General features: G+C 42.2%; 2 protein-coding genes across 4 annotated transcripts; both read right to left on the bottom strand.

Annotated features, from left to right (window-relative positions):
* Positions 1-605: 605 nt before the first annotated feature.
* On the bottom strand, positions 606-5,270 carry LOC133412560 (5'-3' exonuclease PLD4). Of its 2 annotated transcripts, XM_061695954.1 has the most exons (11): positions 4,606-5,270; positions 4,415-4,487; positions 4,164-4,312; positions 3,717-3,900; positions 3,520-3,640; positions 3,318-3,445; positions 3,053-3,253; positions 2,813-2,952; positions 2,334-2,499; positions 1,018-1,114; positions 606-950 (listed from the first exon to the last, which is right to left on the bottom strand). In XM_061695954.1, exons 2-11 carry the CDS (start codon positions 4,466-4,468, stop codon positions 748-750), a joined length of 1,443 nt encoding a protein of 480 aa, XP_061551938.1. In that variant the 5' UTR covers positions 4,469-4,487; positions 4,606-5,270; the 3' UTR covers positions 606-747. The 2 variants fall into 2 exon arrangements, with proteins under 2 accessions (XP_061551938.1, XP_061551937.1); XM_061695953.1 differs by having other exon boundaries at positions 4,415-5,270.
* Positions 5,271-5,372: 102 nt separating this feature from the next.
* Positions 5,373-23,568, bottom strand: cep170ba (centrosomal protein 170Ba). Of its 2 annotated transcripts, none has more exons than XM_061695951.1 (19): positions 23,385-23,568; positions 21,080-21,217; positions 19,391-19,480; positions 18,639-18,717; positions 18,030-18,088; positions 17,650-17,806; positions 15,075-15,203; positions 13,732-14,226; positions 12,715-13,643; positions 12,374-12,532; positions 11,485-11,620; positions 9,798-11,354; positions 8,192-8,438; positions 7,902-8,034; positions 7,641-7,775; positions 7,472-7,560; positions 6,421-6,514; positions 6,286-6,337; positions 5,373-6,207 (listed from the first exon to the last, which is right to left on the bottom strand). In XM_061695951.1, exons 2-19 carry the CDS (start codon positions 21,182-21,184, stop codon positions 5,990-5,992), a joined length of 4,863 nt encoding a protein of 1,620 aa, XP_061551935.1. In that variant the 5' UTR covers positions 21,185-21,217; positions 23,385-23,568; the 3' UTR covers positions 5,373-5,989. The 2 variants fall into 2 exon arrangements, with proteins under 2 accessions (XP_061551935.1, XP_061551936.1); XM_061695952.1 differs by having other exon boundaries at positions 8,192-8,333.
* Between the last annotated feature and the right edge of the window lie 483 nt (positions 23,569-24,051).

Genomic DNA, 24,051 nt, shown 5'->3' with positions numbered 1-24,051 from the left:
CCATTCATACAAGTCATGGCTTCCTGCGAGTATATCAGCTTTGATAGATTTCACACAAGTAGGTAACTTTGTTTGTAAATCAAGATGACATCATCATTATTTCAGTATATATACTTTTTGTGACATTTTGTGGTGTGCCGTGAGATTTCTGGGTGCCTTGACGCGTAAGGATTTGCGATCGTAAATACTGAACAGGTTTAACATTTACGATTTTTGGGCCCGACCGAGCAGGTCTGAGCAGCTCAGGGGGAGGAAATCCTTTCTTAACACACTCACCACCACGGGATAATCTTTCAGAGGCATCTGTTAATCGGGCCTTTGGTGACTTTGTATGGAAGGTGGTATTAAGGCTCAAAATCGACCCAGTTATTAGTTTGTGTGTGCCCGGCTTAAGTTTCAAACTACTCACCTCTGACAATAACTACAATATTGTACTCTGTGTGCAATATTATGACTCAATTTCCTAGCACAGAGCCAAATGTAACCAAAAACACAAAATTGCCATCTGCACATTCAATTTAAATCAATCTTAATTAAAGACAAACTATGCCACAATATCTTCTGTAATTGTTTATTCCAGGCATTGACATAGAGTCAGTGGCAATACAAAAAAAAAGCTTAAAGTTCATACAGGATAGCTTATAAAGAACACGGTGAGAGAACTAATGCACCAAATTAATTTAAATTGCTGATATAAAGATATAGTTCAAAACATATACTGTACGTATCAAGAACCTTCATCCTCACTCATGGTGACAGCGCACAGTCTGGGTGGTGGCCCAGGTCAGTGAGGTGCACTGCAAACTTAGAGTACCAGTCCCTGTTGAACACGGCCTGGAGCTGGCCCTGCACGGCCTTGCTCTTCCATATAGGGTGGGGGGCATGCTGGGAAATCACCAGACCCACTCCAGCTGTGGTCAGGAAGTAGTCCCCGTCCCAGTTGGACGTGCCTGCGTAGCAGTGATCCCATTAATAATTGATCAAGAGAAGTCTCGAAGACAAAGGTCAGCTACTCACCGATGTAGGCCACTTTGTCAGTCACCATGTATTTGTTGTGGTTGACTCGACTAAAGGGAATGTTAGTCTGGTTTCCAACAGGCAGGACGTAGAACTTCTAGAAAGCAAGAACAAATAGTGAAACCGTTAAACCAGGGTTGATTAAAAACAAACAAAAAAAATCCTTTAAAAAAAAATAATAATAATTCAGAGTAGTCTGTTTAAATCTGATGTTTTTATTTAAATAAATTGTATTCTTTTAATCAATTACATTTTTATTGAAATATATTTGAAAATTCACTTCTTTTCCAGTTGTTCATATACAGCTACAAACCAGATATAATCCAAGCAATACATATCCAGTAATCCGATCCATCCATCCATTTTCAACACCGCTTGGTTAGGGACGTGGGGCGCTGGGGCATACCCAGCTGACTTCGGCCAAAAGGCGGACTATTAGCATAGCATTGCAGGCTATTGAAAATTGATTTTAGAAGGTGGTGCACCTCATTCTCAAGCCACAGCAAAGCACTGCTTCTCTGCCTTCAATTAGTTTCTAATGTTATAGATTTGGTTTTTTACAGTGTAAAGTTTAGACACATCAATTAAACACCTTCTGCGGGACAGTAAATAAAATATCTCATCAATACATTTAAACAAGTTAAGTTTGTGTTTTAAGCAAAACAAGACATTCATGTACTTCAACTTTTGGAAAAGTGTTCGATATTATTGCCTATTTTCTGACGTTTGGAATCAAACACGAATACAGTCATTCCCAACCCGTGCCCGGTCTGCGCAATTTGAAATCCTTAGGCCCACCAAAACCTAAAATAAAAACTCTGATCAACATATGCGTGTTATAGCATATTAAAAAGAATTTTTAAAGTTTTAACGGGTGTAAAATTGTGTTTGTGTGTATGAGTGAGGGGGAGCAGGAGAAATATTCAGTGGTGCCTTGTTTTATTGCTCTGTTACGGTGCCTCTTATTGTGGTAAAACTTTTGTAACTTTTTTTGTCTGATCAACACAAATTGTGGCTTACATAGGCTTACACGCACTCGTGCACACGTTAAAAAAAATTAAAACAAATAAAACAGACAAAGGGACAAAAGGGCACGTGCTTAAAAAAAACAACAACTAAATGTCAGTACTAACCTCGTTTCAAACGTGTTAACCTGGCAACGCCTGGTCCGAGTTTGGAGCTTTTAAATGAATTAAATATTTTTTGTTTTGTTTTTTAAATTATTATTGGACTTGATTTGAATCACGAATTTCTTTAGATTTTATTTTACTCAAACGACTCTCCCTAAAACAGGATGCTATGCATCAATTCCTTACAATTTGAATGCTGATGTGAGCCTTGAAGTTGTCCAAGGAGGCGAGTGACTGAAGGAATGGTAGCATTCCTGGAAAGGAGTTGGTCCAGCAGCTGATAAGCATTCGAATCTTAACCCTCCTCTCGAATGCCGCTGCCCTGATGGCGTTGTCGATAATGGGCCAGTATCTGGAAGAACAATGCAGTGTGGAAATAAACCAAAACCGTGCATCTCAATAAATTATATAAACATACAATATGAAAATACTTTTCAGAATCATTTGATGTAATATTCCAATTTCTTGACATGGAGTTTTCATTAGCTATACGAATAAAAATCATAAAAAGTAAAATAATGAAATATTTCAGTCTGTGTAGTGAATCTACTGCATATAATAGACAAGTTTAGCTTTTTGAATTGATAATTCCACAATATTCTCATTTATTGAGATGCCCCTGTATATACAGTATACATAGTATCTTTCATACTATTGTTGTTCACCTCTTTGGGTGTTGAAAGTGTATGCTGGGGGAATAGTCCATAACAGCTACATCGATAAAGTGTTGAGCTCCTGAGATGATGGAGACGATGGCATCCAGGTCCTGAGTCCTTGATTGAGGGCAGAATGATGGCGGGGAGCTCTTGATGCAAATCACAGACGTTACCAACATATTTTTAAATGAAGCTGCATTTAGGTTAGGTCTTTATCCTGCAAAAAAGGGAACTGAGACAGAAACTGACTGCAATGTAGAGTCGACTGGTGATGTTATCCTCTTTCACCAACAGGGGGTGCTCCTTATTGATGTCAGTGTCAAAGGTGGGGGGCCAGTGCTGCGGCAGAGAGCTGTTGGACTCTCCCATCACCCAGTAAGACAGGAAGATCTTATGGAGGTCCCTTGCTAGACTGGAGCAGTTGTAGATGACCATACCCAGTTCCTTCACCTACGCAGCCACAGGTGTGGTTAAAAAGCTCATACTTAAGCTGTGTTAAATGAAGTCGGTTCACCTGCGTCAGAGCCCTCCAGTCCATGTTAGCGCTACCTATAAACACATGCTGCCCATCCACTATCCAGAACTTGCTGTGCAGCACACCATTTGTCAGGCGTCCAAAATTCACCTTGCGTACGTGAACTCCTGCAGAGGATAAATGGAGGGATGGTAGTGAGAGACTAGGGAATGTTCTCAGCCATTGTGCTCCAGTCAGACACCTTTTTGTTCTAGGATCTTTAAATCAGTGGAATTGGTGATGAGGGACGGAAGGCTGGTCACCACTCGGACTGAGACGTTCCTGGAGGGAAGCGATTGAAGTTGCTCGAGGATTTCCCGTCCCTGTTGTCAAAGAGTCAAGTGTCAGTATGAATGACATCTATAGAGAACTTTAAATATTTTTCAATATTTTACTTACAGGTCTATCAGAGGAAGAGTTGATATTGACGTCCTCCCCAGTCAATGTCCAGTAAAAAGAGACCACTTCCACCTTTTCTGTTGCTATGGAGAGAAGCTCCTTCCAAGCTTTCTCCAAAGGGATCCCAAATGTTGCGTTGGCTTTGTATTGCACATGTTGAGGAATACTCTCCACAACGGCCATACTGAAAAGGTTCATATTAAATGCATGCACACAGCCCTTTAAAATGGTCACAGATTGCAAACGAACCAGGAAAATGTGAATAGAACCCCAGAAAATAAACACTGAAATAGATGCATACTTTAGGATACCTTTTCTGTGATTATATTTGTATTTAATTTTCAATAATATACTTGTGCTCATGCTATTTCCCCTCTTATTGGTGCAATAAAATTGTTGCCAAGGCAATGATAAATAAACAAGGCAACTTTGAATAACGCTTGTTACCTGCACTGGTCAATAGAGGCCTTACGGTCATCAATGTCTTGAGAACGTGGGGGGGCCTGGGGTCTTTCCAGCACAGCAATGGCAAGCAGGGTCCCCAGGATGGTCATACAGGCCAAAACCAGAATTAAAGTCATGCAACGGGTTGATTCCTGATGTGATATATAAGAAAAACCTCAATAGTTAAAAGCAAACAACCTAAAAAACAACAACAAAAAACTGAAAGTGTAATTGTAGAATTGAGGACAGCATACCTTTTTGCTTGGAACGCAACTGTCGTGAAGTTTGTAGCACATGGAGATTCTCATCCTTTCATACACGAGTGGTCTAACAGAGTCCAGAAAGAAAGTAAAAAGTTGACTGTGGATTTATATAAAAAAAAAAGAAAAAAAAGCAAAAAAAAAAAAAAAGAAAAATGTCATTCTACTTTGGAGGGACAACTCACATGAAGCTAACACAGAAAGTGTCCAACTTGAAAGAATACAAAACAATTGCACTTCTTCCTCTTCAGCTTTACTGTACAGTACAGCTCAGTTCCCCTTTTTTGCTGATTTTCAATTCACCATTCACATCGTCATTGCTCGGAATAGAAATCAAAAATTCATAATGCCAATTAGCCATCTTTGCTAGTTGAATTTATTTGAAAAATACCCTCAATACCCCTTGACACCATGACCTAACATAAAACAACACAAATAGGACAACTAAATGCCAATGTGATTTTTTTATCAACAAAACAGTAATGGAACAGATTGACACACTATGTTTACATTTCAGCTTTGTAAATTTATGAGGACTTTGTTAGGATTAAACCCAACTATCCCATCAAAGAAGATTAGCAGCAACACATCGGACATTCACTTGTAAACAGCTTGCACTTGGCTGCAAGAAGCATCCTAACACAGCTTAGTGGCACTTGCAAGAACTTCACAATCACGCACAACATGGACCGGGAAGAGGAAGAACATCAACCTGCTGGTGCTGCTTCGGTCTGCTGTCACACAGGTGAAAAGCAGGGACCAACGAATAACGTTCTGCTACTTTAGTGCAAAAGCCCCGTAACAATCAGAGGTAATTGGCAGTTCTCAAATACAAACAATGATCACGGACTTACAAAATGTACTTATGACAGTATTACATGTGGGGATTTGTCAGAACGGATCTTGAGATACACAGTGCAGGTTGATGTGGTAGAAGAAAGCCTACCGTTGCTCAGAAACAACAGCACATTTAATGCATTACAGCTCAAGTTTTACAGTCACTTGTGTTATTAGGTTACTTTCCTTTTATTCATTTGGAAGGAATAACTGATGTGATTGCATCGTCCACTATCTCCCCAACATGACATCCGGGAGACAAAACATGATTGTCTTACAAAATATAAATAGTTGACATAGACATGAAAGAACATTTATAAAGGAAAAATACAAGCAAGAGAATTGCACAAGCTTAAAACTAACCTTATTTTCACAATGTGATTTATCAAAGAACACAAACAAATTTTAGTCTGGTTCCCTGAGTTGATTCCTTGTTTTTTTTTTTTTTTTGCCCCCCCCCCCCAATTCATTCTGATCAAGCTTGAAAAACAGTCAGCTGTATTGGTCAACTTACTGGCAAATAACACACACAATCAAGTAGTGTTGAGGGATTTTGATGATGAAACTTATTCAGAAAGTCCTCTTCTCAGACTGCGTGTTGCATCTCTGTGGTGTTTTAATGTATTTCAGTAGTCAGTATCACTTCCACTTTTCCATCGTGCTCATTTTCACTTCCTTCCTTCAAAGCGCGACACCTGCATTTGTGACGTTCAGGCCGAACAGACCCTGATGTCAAACCAAGCGTCCCTCCCTGAGATCGTCTGGCGTCACGGCAGCCCTCCGCACGCTCTCACCGGGCCTGCGACCGCCTCCTCGCTTGGAGGCAGAGTGGACTGTTCTCCAGTCCCGAGAGGCCGCAGGTCTGGAAGAGCGAACCCCTAGCGAGGTGACCTCAGGCTCAGAGGACCGAGCGTCCGGCTGCCAACTGGGCTCCATGACTGTATTTATGACTGCAAAGAAAAAGAAAAATTCATCTGGTGAAATACCGTGACAAATATTTAGATTTGTATATGCTCTTACTAACTTACCCTCAAGTTGTCTTTGAACTCTCCTTAATTCTTTCAAAATAGAAGTAATATCCTGAAATGAACACATACAGTTTGACCTTCATTTGTAAATGGTAATTTTGAAACATAAACAAAAACAAAAAAGTTAATCCATACCTTGTTGGATGCTTTGACAACAGGACCATCACTGTTGGAATTAACTTCAGCTTCTATTTGTTCCCAAACATCCATTTTATCATGAAACAGCACCCTGAACACAGTATAACACAAGGTTATTGGACAATCTGTACTCTATCTGCAGCCCAAACTGACATTTTAAGTTGGGTAAGAAGCCCCCCCAGGGGCACATGCAGTCGTTAAATAGTAAAAAAGTAGAAGTGAATGAAACCTTGGGTGAAAGGTGGGGTACACCTCTGGACTGCTCGACAGCCAATGGCAAAGCATGTGCAGTATATACAAACAACCACTCGCTTTCAGAGTCACACCTATGCACAAATTAGAGTCTTCAATCAACCTAACATGCTTGTGTTTGGAATGTGGGAGGAAGTAACCAGAGAAAACCAAAGAAGACATGCCAATTGCCCACAGGGAGCCCAGACCCAAACCCAAGACCTCAGAACTGTGAAGCAGATGTGCTAACCACTAGTCACGTATGCAGCCAACAAAAATAATGTATTTAAAATTTGATAAACAATAGAACTTTAGGTGGGATACTATAGTTTTTTCACATGGATGATGCACATTTACACACAAAACAGAACTCCGAATATGATTCCATCTTTATCATTTGAGTGTGTTTGTGTGTAGTTTTACTGAACTCATTTTCTGACAGAGCGACTGGTTAGCACGTCTGCCTCACAGTTCTGAGGATCCGGGTTCAAATCCGGCCTCGCCTCTGTGAAGTTCGCATGTTCTCCCCATGCCTGTGTGGGTTTTCTCTGGGTACTCCGGTTCCCTCCCACATCCGAAAAACATGAATGGTAGGTTAATTGAAGACTCCAAATTGCCCGTGGATGTGAATGCGAACGTGAATAGTTGTTTGTTTATATGTGCCCTGCGATTGGCAGGCAACCAGTTCAGGGTGTACCCCGCCTCTCGCAGGTAGCTGGGATAGGCTCAAGCACGCACGCAACCCTAGTGAGGATAAGTGGTACAGAAAATGGATGGATTTTCTGACAGTCAAATCAATTGTGATCTGGCATCTTACTTGATCTTCTCAGAAAGCTGCTCCGTGTTCTCTCTGATGGCCATGATGACCTGAGACACTGGATTCAGCATAGGGTCCTCCACAGCGACCTGCGGAAAAAGGAAGACACTATGATGATCTGAGATGGCTCACGTCCGCCGTTTTAGTGACACGTGGTGTTGTGTCGGACCTCCTCTCTGCTGTGAGGTTGCAGGGTGGAGTTCGGATCCTGGTCACTTGAGTTAAGGTAAGGTTCTGCTGCTGAAGAAAGACTCGGCGGGACTCTCTGATAGTTCAATCCCATCTCCGGTATATGTTGAACAAGCTGAGAAAATTAAGAGTGGGCTGTTCAAGAACAACTTTAGAACAAAATCAGATCAGGATTAAGACGACCATATAGAGATTTACTGATTCTGTAAAAGCGGTGACAAGCCTGAGAATGTTTGTTTACCTTTTCGTGAGCTGTCACTGCAGAAACGGGTACGCTACTCTCCACCGTCAAGTTCTGAGGGTCACCTTCTCCTGCGACGTCATGAATCTCTCGGGCCAAGATGGCGAGATCTTTGGCCAGATCCTGACTCAAGCTACCAGAGAGGGAGCGTAAACTTGATAATTCAATACTCAGCCAATCAATCTGTACTAGCACCATATTGTCAATCAGTACTGACGTTGACAATGTGAGTACTGCAGAAATCGCCATGGAACAAAACAAAGCATATGTTTAGCAATTATATCCCCTACCGTGCAATCTCAGCACTGTGGGTGGACCAGTTGTTAAAGCCCTCCCTGTCCTGGTTCTCCTCCTCAGAATCCTTGCTGGGGGGTTTGAGGTGCAGCGGGACCACCGGATGGGGCCGAGGCGGCCGGTGCGGACTGTGGGAGGCTGAGGAAGGTTGGGAGCGTTTGTGTTTAGCAGAGCTTTGATTGGAGTCGTACTCCTCATCTGATGTGGAGATATAGCCAGAACCCTTCTGTCGTCTCCGGGAGCCTTTGGCAGCATGAATTGGTTTAGGTTACAGAGGATTAGTAGGGATGAAGGGAGGAAAAGGAGTGGGAGATACACAGATTCCATCACAGTACACCGCCAAGAGAACTTTGATACGTAGGGCTTTATTTTTGTGAACTGCGCAACTGCGACAGAACGAAAAAAGTGGTGTAGCTTGAGTTTCGTGTAAGCGCAAGGCTCGTTGGGCGTACCGTTGCAGCGAGGGTGTGTCCGCATGTGACATTTTGGTGGCGGACTGTTGGTCTACTTTTACGTCTGCTTAGACCACATAAATCCGACGCACTAGGTAGACGACTGCTCTAACATGATTTTGGTGAATTTGACACAGACAGATATGGGAGCTCCGAGGACGTGTGGTGGATGAGAGAGGTATTCATTCATAAATATGTGAACAGCGGGCATAAAACCCTCTGAATCCTTGTACAAATCAATTCATTGAACGCATCATCATCATTATATATTTTCAAATCATCTCACTGGTCGGCAGACAGCAACCCGCCTCCGTGCAGATCTACGCTTGCTCACAAAAAATAGAGCCCATGGGGTCCACGAATGAGGAAAAAGGTGTTGTGGAAGTGTTCATTTTTTTTATGGATGTCAGACAGCTCATACAGTATATTGTTGAGTCATAAATAAGAGAAATGAGCAAATGTTTAACTTCCACAACACAACAGCTGAAGGCACACAAGAACAATACATTGAGCTTGTATGCACGTTAAGCTCACCATATCCCAACAGAATGTAAATAGTCTTACTGTTGCACATTGTGCAGATGACTTTAAGTGTTATTATTGTTAGTATTAGTATTATTAGTGTTAGATCTCTTTCCACATAAAGATTCTGTTAAAAAAATGCACTTCCAGTGGAGACATCATTCATGAGAAATAAAGTAAAAACCTTTCAAGAACCAAACCAATTCATAACTGGGTCAGACCTTGAAGTCCCATGCCCATCAAGTACTGGTTTCTCAGGAATAGCGACAGATTTAAAATGATCTGCAGAATTGTTGTATTTTGGGGGTAAAATCATTTTCAAACAAATGAGAACTCTTTTGCAGTGGCATGTTCTTTTAAGGAGTCAGATTTTGCAAACATTCATTTTCAATGTAAAAAAACAAAAACTATTGCGCGATGAATGTAATAAAACATCAAATATATTATTCCACGCTGCTCCCTAGTGTCAGTGTGTTACGATATGTGTAAATAAATGAGGCTCACGTGTTACACAGACCGGATTGCACAGTTTTCTAGCACTATACTCATACTGCCTGATAATACGTGCATTCTCAGACTGTCTTTGATTACTTATTCCAAAGATATTTTATTTTATTGTTGTACTCACTTGCTGTGCTGCTGGCATATTTGGCACTGCTGGAGCGTCCACGAGTGATGGGTGTCTTTGTGAGGGAGGGCTTCAACGGCCTTTCGACGGGTTTTGTCTTGTAAACAGAGTTGTTTCCAGACTCTGTATTACGGTTTGGGAATCCTGTGCTCTTTCCTCCCCACTGTGAAGCGGAGGAGTTCTCCGTGTCACTGGGTGTGTGGAAGGAGCTTGTCCGCCGGCGAGGCATAGCCAGCATATCCCACCTGGAGAGTTTTTTGGTTTCCTTAGCAGGGACGTTAACCGCCTCCTGGGAGAGCCTGTCTGTCTCTGTGGTCTCATTGTCAGAGGCCTCACCAAGGCGGGCTCGCCGGAGCATGGATGCCCGGGTGGGTCTTGGCGCTGAAAAGCTATTGACACGGTTCAAAGTTTGGGTCACCCTTGAAATCTTGGTATCCTCCCGCTTAAGGGGCACGGTATACTTTTTCCGGGCCTGTGTTGAGTTTGACTCCTGATCAGAGTACAGAACACCGGAGCTGTGAGGGTCGTCAGTCAGGTCCACGGAGCCACATTTGCCAAAACTACGCCTTAGTCCAACTGGTCTTCTGGAGAGCTCACTCTTTTCTAGTCGTTGATGGTTCGTAACAGAAGACTGGTGGTGTGAGTAGTGACCAGATATACTGGCCGAAGATGTCAGCGGAGGGGTTTTGGCCAGTGGGTTGGACCTGGTCCTACTGCTCTGCTGGCTGAGTGTACTGGAGGAATCCACATCAGACTCCCCAGAGAGGGAGTCCGGTATTGGCGATGGGGTGGTTTCTGATTGGCCTGCTTGGAGCTTGGCCTCCAGAACAGCCAGAACATCCTCGGTCTCTTTGAGGTAAGAATGAGTGTCCTGGCTGCAGGTTTGCCGGAATAAGTCAGGCTCAGGGTCCCTATAAGAAGAAATGTTGGGCAGTCTGGAACTGCTCGGCTGCTCCTTTGTGAAGCTCTCTTGTCTGACTAAGGAAGATATTGAGCTGTCCTTGGACTCAGAGCTCTGTGCTTCCTGGACCAGAATAGGAGTTGACATGCTGGGCCTGACTTTGCCTGATTCCTGGCTCCCTCTGCGCTTGGTCAAAGTAGCTGTTGAGAAGGTTTTGGTAGAACGTTTTTTTTCAGTCTTTTCAATAGTGTTGTTGAGAGGGTTTGCTGCTCCATATTCTGGCTGGGGGGTATCATCTTCTGAATCAATGTAGAACGTTTTTGATTTGTCAGCCTGTATTACCTCATCCTTATTTTTTCTGTCTGACAGCGGCCTCCTCTGCTGCTCTATGATAGAACCTTCATCCGACTTGCTGGCATCACTCAGACTATCAGGCTCTACGTCATCAGGCACTGATAATCTATGAATGCCATCAGGAGAGGTAGTGGCCACCAAGTTGCTTTGCTCCACATCAAACGTTGAATGTGGATCATGGTGAATATGAATGCTGGGAGCTGGAACGTCACGCTTCTCACCCAGGATGCGTCGGGCTCTTGGGCTTTCGGAGCCGACGCTGTCATGATTTTGGCTGAGTGTGGCCATGATTGTGCTCCGTGCTACAGTCAAACAGTTATTAGCCCAAATTTGCATATTAAACACATTGTGGAACTGAAAATATCATTCATATTCATTAGGCTAGTTCATTATCATTTCAAATTGACTAGAATGTCGCATCAGGTAGCTTACCGCCTCCTGACGGCTCCATCTGGTGGGACAACATATCAAAGTGGCCAGACGAAGGACCAGACTCCACGTCTACCAAGCTCGCCCAGCAAGACATCCATTTTGGAGCCCCCTGCATCACTGCACCTGCTATTTGAACCTGTGTGGGGTACAACACAATTTATTGTGTGCGTCTAATAAATTACTGAGATGAAGCACAGCATTTTTTCTCCTAAGCAACAAACAAATTTCAAAATGACGAACAGAATGGAATCAGAACAACATATTCAGTCACATTAGGTACAAGTGCACATTCTAATTAGCCCTGGGACAAGAGTTCAGTTCTGTATGATTTTTTAATTTTATTTTTTCCCAAAGATAAAGCTCAGTTTTGATTGGCATTGTCAGGGAAGTGTTTTTTTCCAAATGTGTGTGTTTATTACTGTGGTTGTAATTTGTAGTTAAATCTAGCTCTATTTTGGTAACCTTACATAGCTGCATGACATTCATATAAAGTTGTCTGATACTACACAGTTCCACACCACTTGCCAACTATAACCACAGTAATAAACATTGCTAAATTAATACAACTTCAATAGTCAATTCAAACAGAATTATAATCTTAAAAGCAAATTATTTTTAATCGAGCTCCTCTATTGGACATCAGAAGGTGCAGGTGACCCTAATGCATTGTCTGGTGATTGATTTATCATTCATTTTTACACCTAGTTAGATTAAAAGAAACCATGAATAATTCCCAAAGTGTGCGAGAAGAAGGAAATGTAAGGAATCAAAAGACTCATTCACCAACATACAGAGGCCCAATTTACTGACCCGACTAAGATTTTGTGTTAAAATAACAAAAAAACCTGTGTATTTTATATTTTTTTGCAAATCCGAACAGATGTTTTACCTTCACCCCACTTGCTCCTTGTTGTGGAGCGGGCCTCACCTCCCCACTGCTACTCTGCCTATGCTGCTCCCTGCCCTCAACAATAACAGGCCTAAATGTTGCTGATGTGTCTGCTTCACTGTGGTTGGTTCGCTCTGGGTTGTCAACAACACCAAACACCTGGAACAAAGCATTACAAGTGGGTAATCGAGGCTCCCAATATCCACGGTTCCATTTCCTGAGAGGGACCTTATCCCAAGAGAACCAAGATTGCTAAGTTTGGAGAGCCAACAGGGTCATACGGGTTTTACTTCGCAAAGAAAATCCACAGCAGTGGTAGATACAGGTACAAGAAAACTTGCCTTATCAATCTTGTTCCGTGCCTCTTCAAGTTCCTTATCCGGGACATCTGCTTCGATGGTGTAGGTTCCTGCATCGCTTAAAGTGTCCTCTTCTACCTTTCTAGGGCCGCTATGGGTCATCTTCACCTCTCCACTCTGACAGACGAGAGGCATCTTGGGCACCATTAGAGGAACAGGCTGGTGGATAGGAGAGGATGTCTTGGGAAGAAGGGAAGCATCAACTCCAGGGGGACTAGTGACAGTCTGAACAGGCTGTGAGACTACCGATGTTTCAGTTTCAGCTGTTGTTTGTGGACTAGATGCCATTTTTTCCTCATTGGAAGAAGACGTCTGCTTTGCCTGTTTGAGCCATTCAGCAGTAAATTCTTTAGCCAGTTTGGATTTTCGGCCCACACTGCTAAAAGGCCTTACAGAAATAGCAGATGATGACCGTGAAGAAAAGCCAGTGCTAAACCGTTCCTCTGTCTTTTCCCTTCGCAGAGAGCCAGTTCTCTGGGAACCTGTGGAAGTAGGAGCTTTGAGAGGAATAGTGTACCGTTGGGATGGAGGAGTGCTAAAGGCTGGAGGCTGGACTTGCTTCTCCCCAGTTGGACTTGAGCTTTTCCTTGTCTTGTCAAGCTGGACCCTACGGTTTGAAGGCTCACACAGGGTGGTCTGGGAACGTTTCCTTCTGGGGTTATCATCAGAGTGTTCATCATGGAATTCTATGACAAAGGCTCGGTGAGGATTTGCCTTGCTACTACTGGATTGAGACTCCGGAGGAGAGCAGGAGGAGGGCTGCTCTGGGTCAGCAAAGCGCTGTGCAGGGGAGACTCTCTGAGGCTGAGGTGAAATCTGCGTGCCAACTGGAGTTTGTGACTGGAGAAAAGTCTTTTCATTCATTGTGGGATCTTCTGAACCAATTTCAGTGCCGTTTTCGTAGTGAGTAGCTGATGATGAAAGAGCATAAAGATACATTTTCTAAGGGGTGTAGCTGTTAATAGAATTAATGAGAAACCGGTAGACTTTGGTACTCACACTTGATAGTCTTCAGAAGTGATGGATCACTGTTGGCACTGAAGATGTTTTCTCCCTGTGACCTTCTCCTCGTCATGTTAGGAGTACTTTGAACCAGCCAGTCAGCAACCTTACTTTCAGCAGACATCACCTCAGTGGGCGTGGTCACAGCCTCAGCAGGAGGAGGCTTACGCTGCTGACGGAATGAGAACTTAGTGACATGGTCCTTGATCTTCATTTTGCCTGGGGTGCAATCATCAAATTCGATAGTGAAGGAGGCATGGCTTTGGACCACAGGAGGCGTGGGGGTGGATGGGACGTGGTCAGAGGGATCTTGAATGTCCTTTGTTGGAACCTCCTGAACTTGCAAATCTCGTTTCTTGGGAGGTCGCTGATGGAACTCTTTTGTGGGGATCTCAAAGTAGCTGGGATCCCGGCGATAGGAGAAGATGGACTTGCCCTGATTGTCAGACAAAGAGCTGCCAAGCTCATATCTGGAAATATCTTTACCAGATTCTGGTGGCAAGAATACAATATAGCAATAAATATCATTAGTTATGGTTCAACACAATGTAGTCCAAACATAGCATTTCAGAACCGACTGTTGACACAAACAAGAGAGGTATATTAAACGTTATTTAGTATATTAAAGTTTTTAGCTTTTTGAGAACAACGCAGGTTTGAATTAAATTAGTACGTTTGCAACTATAACAGGGATGGCTGTACAGGCATCTCCGCCCAACATCAGTGATAAAGTGATGGTCCTGATAAATCCTTTTCTGAATAAATGGACAAAAATGATTTCACAAATTTATAAATTCTTGTCGTCCATCCATCCAACCATTTTCTAAAACATGTGCTTTTTTTCCCTCATATTCCTTGGAGAAGACACACACACACACACACACACACACACAAAATCAGGGATTTTGCAGGCCGGGTTATCAATACACAAAAATCACCAAAACAGAAAACCATTGATACATCCATTTTACAGTTGCTGAATGTGGCCAAACACCACTCATATAATATATAACCGCTGTGCAACACGAGGCTAACAATCAACCTTCCTCCCCTATCCAGCAGCTTAGTGGGTCATAATCCATCACAAGGCAGATACTGCCCATTGGCCTGCCATGGTAAAACCTGGTTTATATTCCACAACTGGCAGCCAGCGATTTGTCTTGGGCTTCACACTATCCCAGCTCTCAGTGAGCCACAAAGGGCATTGGATAGTGATGCCACAGAAAAGCATGTAATTTATAATTAGGTTCCTATTCACAAAGTGGAAGTAGCCGATATATCAAATGAGAAAATAAAATAAACCCAGTTAAACAAGTGTAAAATACTGTACATTCTCAGACCTGGAGATTGTCGGTCAGTGGATTTTCCATTTGGGTTCTGGATTTTAGTGGCTGGATCTTCATCCTCTCCCCACCAGGAAGGTTGCCCATAAAGGGGAGTTGGCTTGGATATCGGTGTATCTGTAGCAGCTAAATGACAAACACAAAGTATTAGTTTCATCGATAAATAGGGCCAATATTAGTCCTTTTCAAATCGGCCAATTTATTTATTTATTTTTCAAACAACACATTACAACATAAGACTGTGATAATGACAGTCAAACAATAATACAGGAAATAAAGAATGAAACAAAAACAGCCACAATGCACAAAACGATTAATAATCAGCATAACCAATGCAAGCACATATGTACACACACAAAAGACGGCAGCACAACAACAAAAATGGCTTTTCGCAAAGGTCTTAATCCAGATCAAAACATAGAATGTCCATGTTATTCTTAGTATGGACCTAAAGATGTATTAATCATGCATATCTGTTTTGCTAGTAACTTTACTCATTATGTTGTTTTTATACTGCATACAGTCAAACAATAATACGTATTACTCGTGCACTCACTGTAGTTGTCTCGCCATGCTGCACTATTTGCATATTCTGGCCACTCATGCCAGAGTAGCATCTGCTCCATTTGCACACTGATTGAGGAGTATCTGTAACATTTGCACAACCAACATTGTCCCAGATGATCGCACTACTCGTCACTTTAAACCGGATACACTCCTTGAAGTCTCAGCGCCCTTTGCACAATGGTCATTGCACCGGACTATTGCAATATTAGTCGTTCGAACTGCTCTAAGTGCTAGAGGACTCTGCATCTTTTTGCACAATTGTTTTTTGTCAATGTCTTTATGTCCCCAAAGTGTTCTGTAAATTGACTGTCTGTTGTACTAGAGCGGCTCCAACTACCGAAGACAAATTCCTTGTGTGTTTTGGACATACTTGGCAAATAAAGATGATTCTGATTCTGATTCTGATTCTGAGTTGTGGCCGAAATCTAAAGACAAATTCATCAGTTAATGTGTTTTTGTACTTGAAAATGTCTCTGTTGTAAACAAATAATAAAGGACAAATTATTGTAAAACAGTAAATTGTTCTGCCTGTATAGTTGTTGTTGGGACCAAAATTATAATAAATTCTTTTTTAAATTAATCCGCCCATTAATCGGTTAATCAGAATTTTTTTTTCCTCTGCCAAATATCTGAATTGGCCTAAAAAATATCCGTATGGGCCGGGCCCTATCGAAAGATATATGCATCGCTGGCGAAATGGGAAAATCATTCTTTGTGCAAGTTTAAATTTGTAATTTTTTTTTAGCTCTTAACAACAAAATGTGTGACATGATGATTGCAAAAATAGGGTCAACCATGTGGCACAGATGCTATCATGCATGCCGTATAAAGATAATCCTTCTGACAAGAGGGGATGAAGTTAATCCTAATCTTCAAGGGCGAAGAACAATAATAGTATAATGAATACCTACTATGAAGTCTTAAAAATACATGCTAGGATAACTGTGTTACAACTTTACAATTTAGATTGGCTCTATTGTAGATAAAAACACTTTTCCTCACTCTAATTGACTGTAAAGTTTTCCACTTTTACTTTTTCAAGGAACGTCATGGTTCCCAAGGCACAGTACTGTACTATGACAAGTGGTGCAGCAAACTACTTCTTTAATGGTTTAATGAGTCACACCCTGTAAACGTGCAGTGTCCCGCCTTGCAGACAGCAGCAAGACTGGACAAACTCCACATCATGAGCAGCTGGATGGGAAAATATGCAAGAGAACACAGAAAAGATATTCATAGTTCTCTTTCAAGTATGGATCAGAGTCAGGCCAGACTGGTTCAAGTGACTAACTTACACAAAAACCAAACGAAAATATCATCAAAAATATAAGTGGCACAGTTTTTCTTATTTCTCTGAAAGGGGGACATTTTGGGTCATTGAGCAATTGGTCGTATGTGGGAAAGATTTTGCAACACTGAGGATGTTCATAAACACCCTATTTTAAGCACAAATCAGATTTTCCCCTCTGATCTCATAGGGGTTATTATGGAGCAGAAAAAATTTTGAACAGCTGGAAGAGCTTTTATCAAGACAAATGCACTTCCTTCGCTAACAATTCTTGAACGACTGCCTGTGTTGTAAAATGGGATTTGTTGAGAAGCTGAGATGCCCTGAGAACAACTGAGCGAGACATAAGTCCACATCAGCTACACGTACCCATGTGAACAGCGAGCATTAAGAACCTTCATGGGCGTGCATCCAAAAGTTCTTCTTGTCAGCTGACTGGCATGGCTGACCAAGATAAGAGCTTGTCCTTAACCTTTTCATCCCTCCAGCAACAACTCACAGTTAAGTCAACTTGTGCAGCCAAGATGGAAGTCTATTTCAACCCGCTTGAAAACAGTTCACAAAAGGTTTCATACAAAATCATCAGGCCCATATTTACCAAGGAATACATTTTCACTGGTTGTGCGAGAACATGCGTAGAACACAGGAATTCAAGAAAGAACAAACCTCACGTGCTTTTAAATCAATTTACGAGCTCGTGTAAGCGCTCATTTATACCTGTAAGTGAAAGGGCTTTGCGTTCACCCTTCTGAGGTAGCTTGACATTGGAAACAGTCTCTTTGCTCTTCTCTGGGCTCTGAACCTGCTGCTTGTCCTTCACCCGGGCCTCCAGGGCTTTGAGACCGAGCTGCAACTGGCTGGTGTACTTCTCATGCTGCACAGTGTGAGAGGGGAATCACGACGTGAGGCACAAGACGCAACTCGTACAACAATGTCGCGCTCACAATACAAGTCCCACCCATACACAATGATGAAGACGACCTGGGATAGTTCATATTCTAAGCCAGCCATATTTGGATTTATTTTTTATTAATTAAATATCAATGGCAAACATTTCACCAGTTCTTATCAGAAAAGTAAAAAGTAAGTATACTTACTTTAAGAGCTTCCTCCGGCACCTTGTGTTGACTCTTCTCCAGGATATATACATGAGCATGTGGACACCAGTTAAAGTAGAGCAACAATATACACCTGTTCAAACATCTGTTCATATACAGTATGAGTATGTGGCATTTGATCTTTTTCACTAGTATACAATGCGGGGTGACAGAAACCAAAGCCATATCTTTGAAAAGAGGGTGCAACACCACATGCCACGTGCGGTGTATTCAGTTGTGGTCACAAACATTCCTAAATGTCACTGAACTCCAAGAGCTTTCCGCCATGATATCTAAACTAAATTCCACCTCCCACAGACTTTCAGCTGTGAGGGTGGGGTCAAAGGGTGCAGGAGATTTTCAGTCAACATTTGACAATAATCTAAAACCCCTGACTGGAAAAACACAAGGGATTAACATGCCTATGTAGCCTGTGACCAACAAAGGGAAAATGTAGACTAATGGTTAACGCAAGCGGTAGCCTATTGGTGCCTCATTCCAGGCTGGGCCGCTGGTTCAAGACAAAAGGTACAGCATGAAATACACATATTTTGTTCAAACCAAACTGGTGACATGAAGATTAAAGATGCTGTTTTAAAAAAAGGATATCATAACCAAAGCGAATGACATCTGAAAGCTTGAGGGTGATGTATGTCTGGTCCGGAATTCTGAGGTCATTCACAAATGTCTGTTAAAAATAAATAAATAAAATATAACCATCAAGCTATTCAACCAAAGTGGATGTAGAAGCCCTTTATGCGGACTGTTGCATGCACCCATATATCATCAGGTGCTTTGCAATTGGCCCTTTTCCCATTGAAATATAAAACAGTGGTACATTCAAACTCTGACGAGATTATGTCTTTATGCAAGGGCAATGACACGCATAAAAGTGAAACCCCATTCAAGTACAGTGTAACTGCACTGAAGCCGTCTTTAATCATGTTATCTTCTGCAAAACCTACTCATTGATAAAATCTTACATTACAACATTAATCGGGAGGAAGAGTGAAAGAGCAGCTTTATTCAGTCCTCTAAGGGAGGATAATTGCTGAAGTCATGTTGAATTAACTGTTCCGGGCCCTCACACTGCTATGTTCTGATTAGTTTGGCACGGCCCAAAGACACCCTCCCGGAGAACAATGAGCAGCATCGCTGACCACTCAATTCTGAGTTCATTGGGGATAATGAAGCAGGCGAGAGGAGACACAGAGGAGACAGGTGGAACATTTAGAAAGGAAAGGCACTTGATTACAGTTGTACCAACCGTTACCGTCATTTTGTGATTAACAAATGGTGGCAGACTGCAGACTGTATGCTAGTTCTATTACTCTGGCCGGAGCCAGGCTAAACTCACTCACCCCATTTAAACTGCCCAGATCCTTCACCATGTGCTCGTCTGCGTTTGGGTCGTAGTTGAGCACAGCGTGCTGTTTGTCCACACTTCGAGACTGTAAATGACAGACAAAGGAATTTGCATTACAGCCAAGTGGAGCACTGTCCAACCAGATCGATTCAAATGAGGTTGAACAGGGGTTTAACACGCCTGCAACAGAGTTAGCAGATAACACTGTGGAGTTTGCATGTTCTTCCTGTGGGTTTCCCACTAAAACATGCTTCTTAGGTTGACAGACCCTAAACTTGATTGGAATTGGATGGATAGAAATTTTAAAATGAATTACAGACTTCCATGTCGTACAGTAGATTGGAAAGTAGAAAAAAACACATCTGACAGTTGCGTCAGAGTTCTGCTAGCACTGACACAAATTAGGGGGACAACGTCAACTCAGTAACATTCCGTCTTCGGAGATACTGTAGCATCAGAGCTGGCTGGGCAACGCCTGTGCGTAAGGCCCGCCGCACACCAAGCAAAGCGGCAGAACCTGACTGAGCTGTTACGTAGCATCCTAGGTTCGGCAACAATTTTTCATGACTGGCCAACGATTGCAATTAGTTTTGCTGCGATTCGCAGTTGATTGCCGTTGCAACGTTGCAGATGTAATACATTTCAAGCATGCGTGAACTGTTCATCCTTCTTTGTTCATCCAGCCTCTCGCTGATATTCAGATCTATAACCAGCTGGAATATGTTTCCATCTCAATACTTCATCATCAGTTACTGTATCTGCAAACCAAGGGAGAGATTGGAACTGATGCACTTCCATTTTTACGCTCATTAACCACTCAGGGCCTCCGCATGACAAAAATCACAACAGTGACTACCAGGCCAAATCGTTGACACCCTTCAATGGGCCTTTTATCTGTATAAAAAAGACTCTCTGATGTGCATTGTCTGTGTTGTCCTATCTGCTCTGTCAACTTTGTGGTGAATGGCTTGGTTGCCTGAGGTGGTGGGCTTAATGAAACAGTTCACCTACTTGATTAGGTTAACTGTGCAGCAGCATTGCTCACTTTCAGGCCTCTGACTGTTTGAGGACAAATCACTGCCCTGCTTTAGCATAAAGAATGTGCAATAGGAAGTAGCAAATAGGCCATTGAACTTGAGAACGGACACAAAGGGAGAGATGTGTGTTCTAATTACTAGTCCAAGATTTGGATACTCAACGGATGACAGTTGTCTTGGTAATTCCACACATGCAAGCTGGAAGGCACAAGCGTTATTCGATACCACTTTCATGCCAAACAGGATTTTGTCAGCGTCACAGAATATGGAGAGCTACGGAAAATATTTGAAGAATTAAACTGTTAAATAGTTTGGGTGCTTTTGTGCTGAGTAAAGTAGCACTTAAAAATAAAATAAAATAAACATCGGCATCATTTTAGACAGAGATGCCTACTGCCAGTTTGGCCTTGTCACAATCTCAACGCATGCTGGGACATTAAGATTAAAGATGCCTGGTTTGTTTGACACATTAATGAAAATGATTCCCCCGTCAGAGATCAAAGGTGCCGTAGTAATCATCTTCAAAAAGATTATACAGGGAGAAGGTCGTGGTTCATGTAACACTGTGCTGCTGTTTGCCACGTCAACCTCCGCCTCCCATCACCTAGTTCAGCCATCGCTCCGAAAACACGCGATAAGTCACACACCTGCAGCATTAGCTCGCAGTCATCCCGGCCGACAAAGATCATCTCCCGTGGCAACCGGTGGCGCGTGCCCGAGCTGCTGACCAGAAACCATGATGTCACGCTCATCCTGGTGCTGCGAGTCAGGATGTTCTTGGCATCCTGGAACATAAATATACCCCCAGAAAGACATCATCATCATCATCATCATCATCAGTGTGCCATGAGCGATCATCATGTGTCCAGCAGGAAATTATCCAATTACACTTAATTGGTGTGAAAATGATCACACTACAAATCATGTATCTTTGTTGATTTATCTACGCTAGCAAATTATAGTGACTGGCAGAACAATTAAATGCTCTTCCACAAGATGCTAGAAGATACAGTTAACCCAGGGGTGTTAAACCCGTTTTCAACGCAGGCCACATTTAAGTTACGGTTAACCTAAGAGGGCCAATTATAACAGTGAAATCACATAAATGTATACTTGCTTGGGGTGTAATGGTACACACACACACACAATTAAAATCATGTTTCGGTGCATACCTTGGTTTTAAGATCACAGATTGGTTCACATTGGGTACAGGAAGGGAGCAAAATACAAAACAGTTGTTTTGTGCTAATGAGAACAGATTGAATGACATTTTAACTCAAAAAGCAAGGGCTTAAACCTTTTTTTTCTCAGAAATGTGCAACATTAATAGTTTGCCTTTTTTATAGGGAATGAAGGATGCAGAAAGGCTGTTTGAAGACCGCTCTCTGCAAGTTGTGCTTGTACCACACTATTTTGTTTTGTTTTGTGAACATATGGCTATAGCCAAGATGTCTACTAGCAAGAAGATGAGCTGCACTGTATTTGTCTACATTTAGAGAGTGATACCGTTACACTTGTCCATCCATCCATTTTCTGAGCCGCTTCTCCTCACTAGGGTCGCGGGCATGCTGGAGCCTATCCCAGCTGTCATCGGGCAGGAGGCGGGGTACACCCTGAACTGGTTGCCAGCCAATCGCAGGGCACATACAAACAAACAACCATTCGCACTCACAGTCACACCTACGGGCAATTTAGAGTTGACAATTAATGGATGTTTTTGGGATGTGGGAGGAAACCGGAGTGCCCGGAGAAAACCCACGCAGGCACGGGCAGAACATGCAAACTCCACACAGGCGGGGCCAGGGATTGAACCCGGGTCCTCAGAACTGTGAGGCTGACGCTCTAGCCAGTCGGCCACCATGCCGCCCGTTACACTTGTCTCTTACCTAATATGTTCCTTCTGGAAACCCTGACAATCATCCCATCATATTACATAATTGCCACTGCATTAGGTTTGTTCATTTAGAAGACTTGTTTTGAACAGAAGTCAAGGAACTATTGTGGTCTGTGAATTGACCTGTGTTGCCATTTATATAAGACAAAGAAAGCTACGTGTTCAACTAAACAGGCCTGCATTTCACACCATGTAAATTTGTGAGTAAATTAAGACAAGTGCATAATTTTTTTCCAATATATACTTTTGCGGTGGTTTTGTAAAGGCACGTTGAGATGAATGGAAATATCACATCATAGCTCAGTGATTCCCAACCAGTGTGCTGTGAGAGATCATCAGGTGTGCTGAGGGAAATGATCCAATTTCACTAAATGGGTCCTAAAACGATTTGTTAGAAATACAATTATGTAACTACTGTATGTTAGCAATAGTGACAGGGAGCATAAATAAATGCTCTTCCGCTAGATGGCAGATTATTAACCCGTGTATTCACTATTTCGCGACATTTTTGTTATGTTTGAGATTTTTGCCAATGTCAAATTTGTGTCTCGGCTCAAGATAGGTTGGGGAAACACGAGCTCATCTCAGCTAGGTTAGACCTGTTAATCCAAACGATTCCAGTGTGGTAGTTACCATTAAACAACATCATGCACTTCACATATTTGAGTATAGCTACACATACTGGGGAAGAATATGGCAGGTCGGGGATTGACAGGTGTACACGATGTATACAACAACAACACATGGCAAACGCAGATGATTAATTCAAGAAACGTTGAATTAAATTCCCCACTGTCTGTTTAAGGATGTTTCAACCCTGTTGCAATAATGTGGGGCATTCGTGGAACTTCAGCAAAGAAGGAAACTTCCAGTGCTCCTTCCTGTAACCGTGTTTGCAAATCCTGCCAGATTTAAACTGTATATATATATATATATATATATATAAACCCAGACGTTAAACTAAATATTATTCTCAGTTAAATCGGCCTTGGTAGACTTGTTTGGTTGCGACCGAAACCAGCCTCTTTTCCTACGACTTTCCCCGAGCCCGAACGTACCTGTAAAGCCTTCTCCGTCTTACTCCTGAGCGAAGCCAGCGTTTCGCGTCTTCGTCAAAGTGAAATTCGACAAACAACATGTACACGGACGGCGCCAGGTGACGGTGACCAGGTAAATTTTGCTCACACCCTCTTTTTTTTTCCTCAGTGGAAGGACAACCGGCCGAAACTCTCCAGCACCTCCCGACACGATGACGTAACTTGACAAGTCCCGTCAAACCCACTGCCAAAGTAAGAGGTCTCACTCTGATACTATGGAATTTAAAAAGCGCTAATAACAAATACGGCATCTTATTTTAGGTCTATTTAAAAACGAAATGACATTGACGCTAACGTGGAATATATACATTGTAATTCATTTATAGCGCAAACAACTAGATGAGAGAAGCTACGTTTACAAGTCAATAAATAAATAAATCATAAAAGTAAACCACATTGCAATAGTTACAGCTTTTAATGTAATTCAGTTTTTAATACATGAAAAAAAATAAAAGAAACATACAACAATTGGACGTCGCCGCTTTCTGACGTACGTTTAATTCTTTTTTTTAACCCCAAATTCTATCAGCTTTCAATTATAGACGATCTTTGTCCTTCACTTTGTTTATCCAGTTTGACGGAACCACAGAGGAACAGAACTGTCTACCACTTTAATTGTTTTGTGTCA

The sequence above is a fragment of the Phycodurus eques genome, chromosome 14 (assembly GCF_024500275.1).
Source record: "Phycodurus eques isolate BA_2022a chromosome 14, UOR_Pequ_1.1, whole genome shotgun sequence".
Lineage (NCBI taxonomy): Eukaryota > Metazoa > Chordata > Actinopteri > Syngnathiformes > Syngnathidae > Phycodurus > Phycodurus eques.
Note: the sequence above shows the minus strand (reverse complement) of the source record. Positions and strands in the feature narration are given on the sequence as shown.

Excerpts from the sequence above, each read along its gene's own strand:
- LOC133412560 (XM_061695953.1), bottom strand. The coding sequence starts at position 4,468 with ATGAGAATCTCCATGTGCTACAAACTTCACGACAGTTGCGTTCCAAGC. Across the intron at positions 3,641-3,716 it reads ACTCTTCCTCTGATAGACCT|GGACGGGAAATCCTCGAGCA; the intron begins GTAAGTAAAATA and ends CTTTGACAACAG. Across the intron at positions 951-1,017 it reads TGACAAAGTGGCCTACATCG|GCACGTCCAACTGGGACGGG; the intron begins GTGAGTAGCTGA and ends ACTGCTACGCAG.
- cep170ba (XM_061695951.1), bottom strand. The coding sequence starts at position 21,184 with ATGAGCGTGACATCATGGTTTCTGGTCAGCAGCTCGGGCACGCGCCAC. Across the intron at positions 19,481-21,079 it reads ACTGCGAGCTAATGCTGCAG|TCTCGAAGTGTGGACAAACA; the intron begins GTGTGTGACTTA and ends TGTCATTTACAG. Across the intron at positions 6,338-6,420 it reads TTGTCAAAGCATCCAACAAG|GATATTACTTCTATTTTGAA; the intron begins GTATGGATTAAC and ends TGTTCATTTCAG.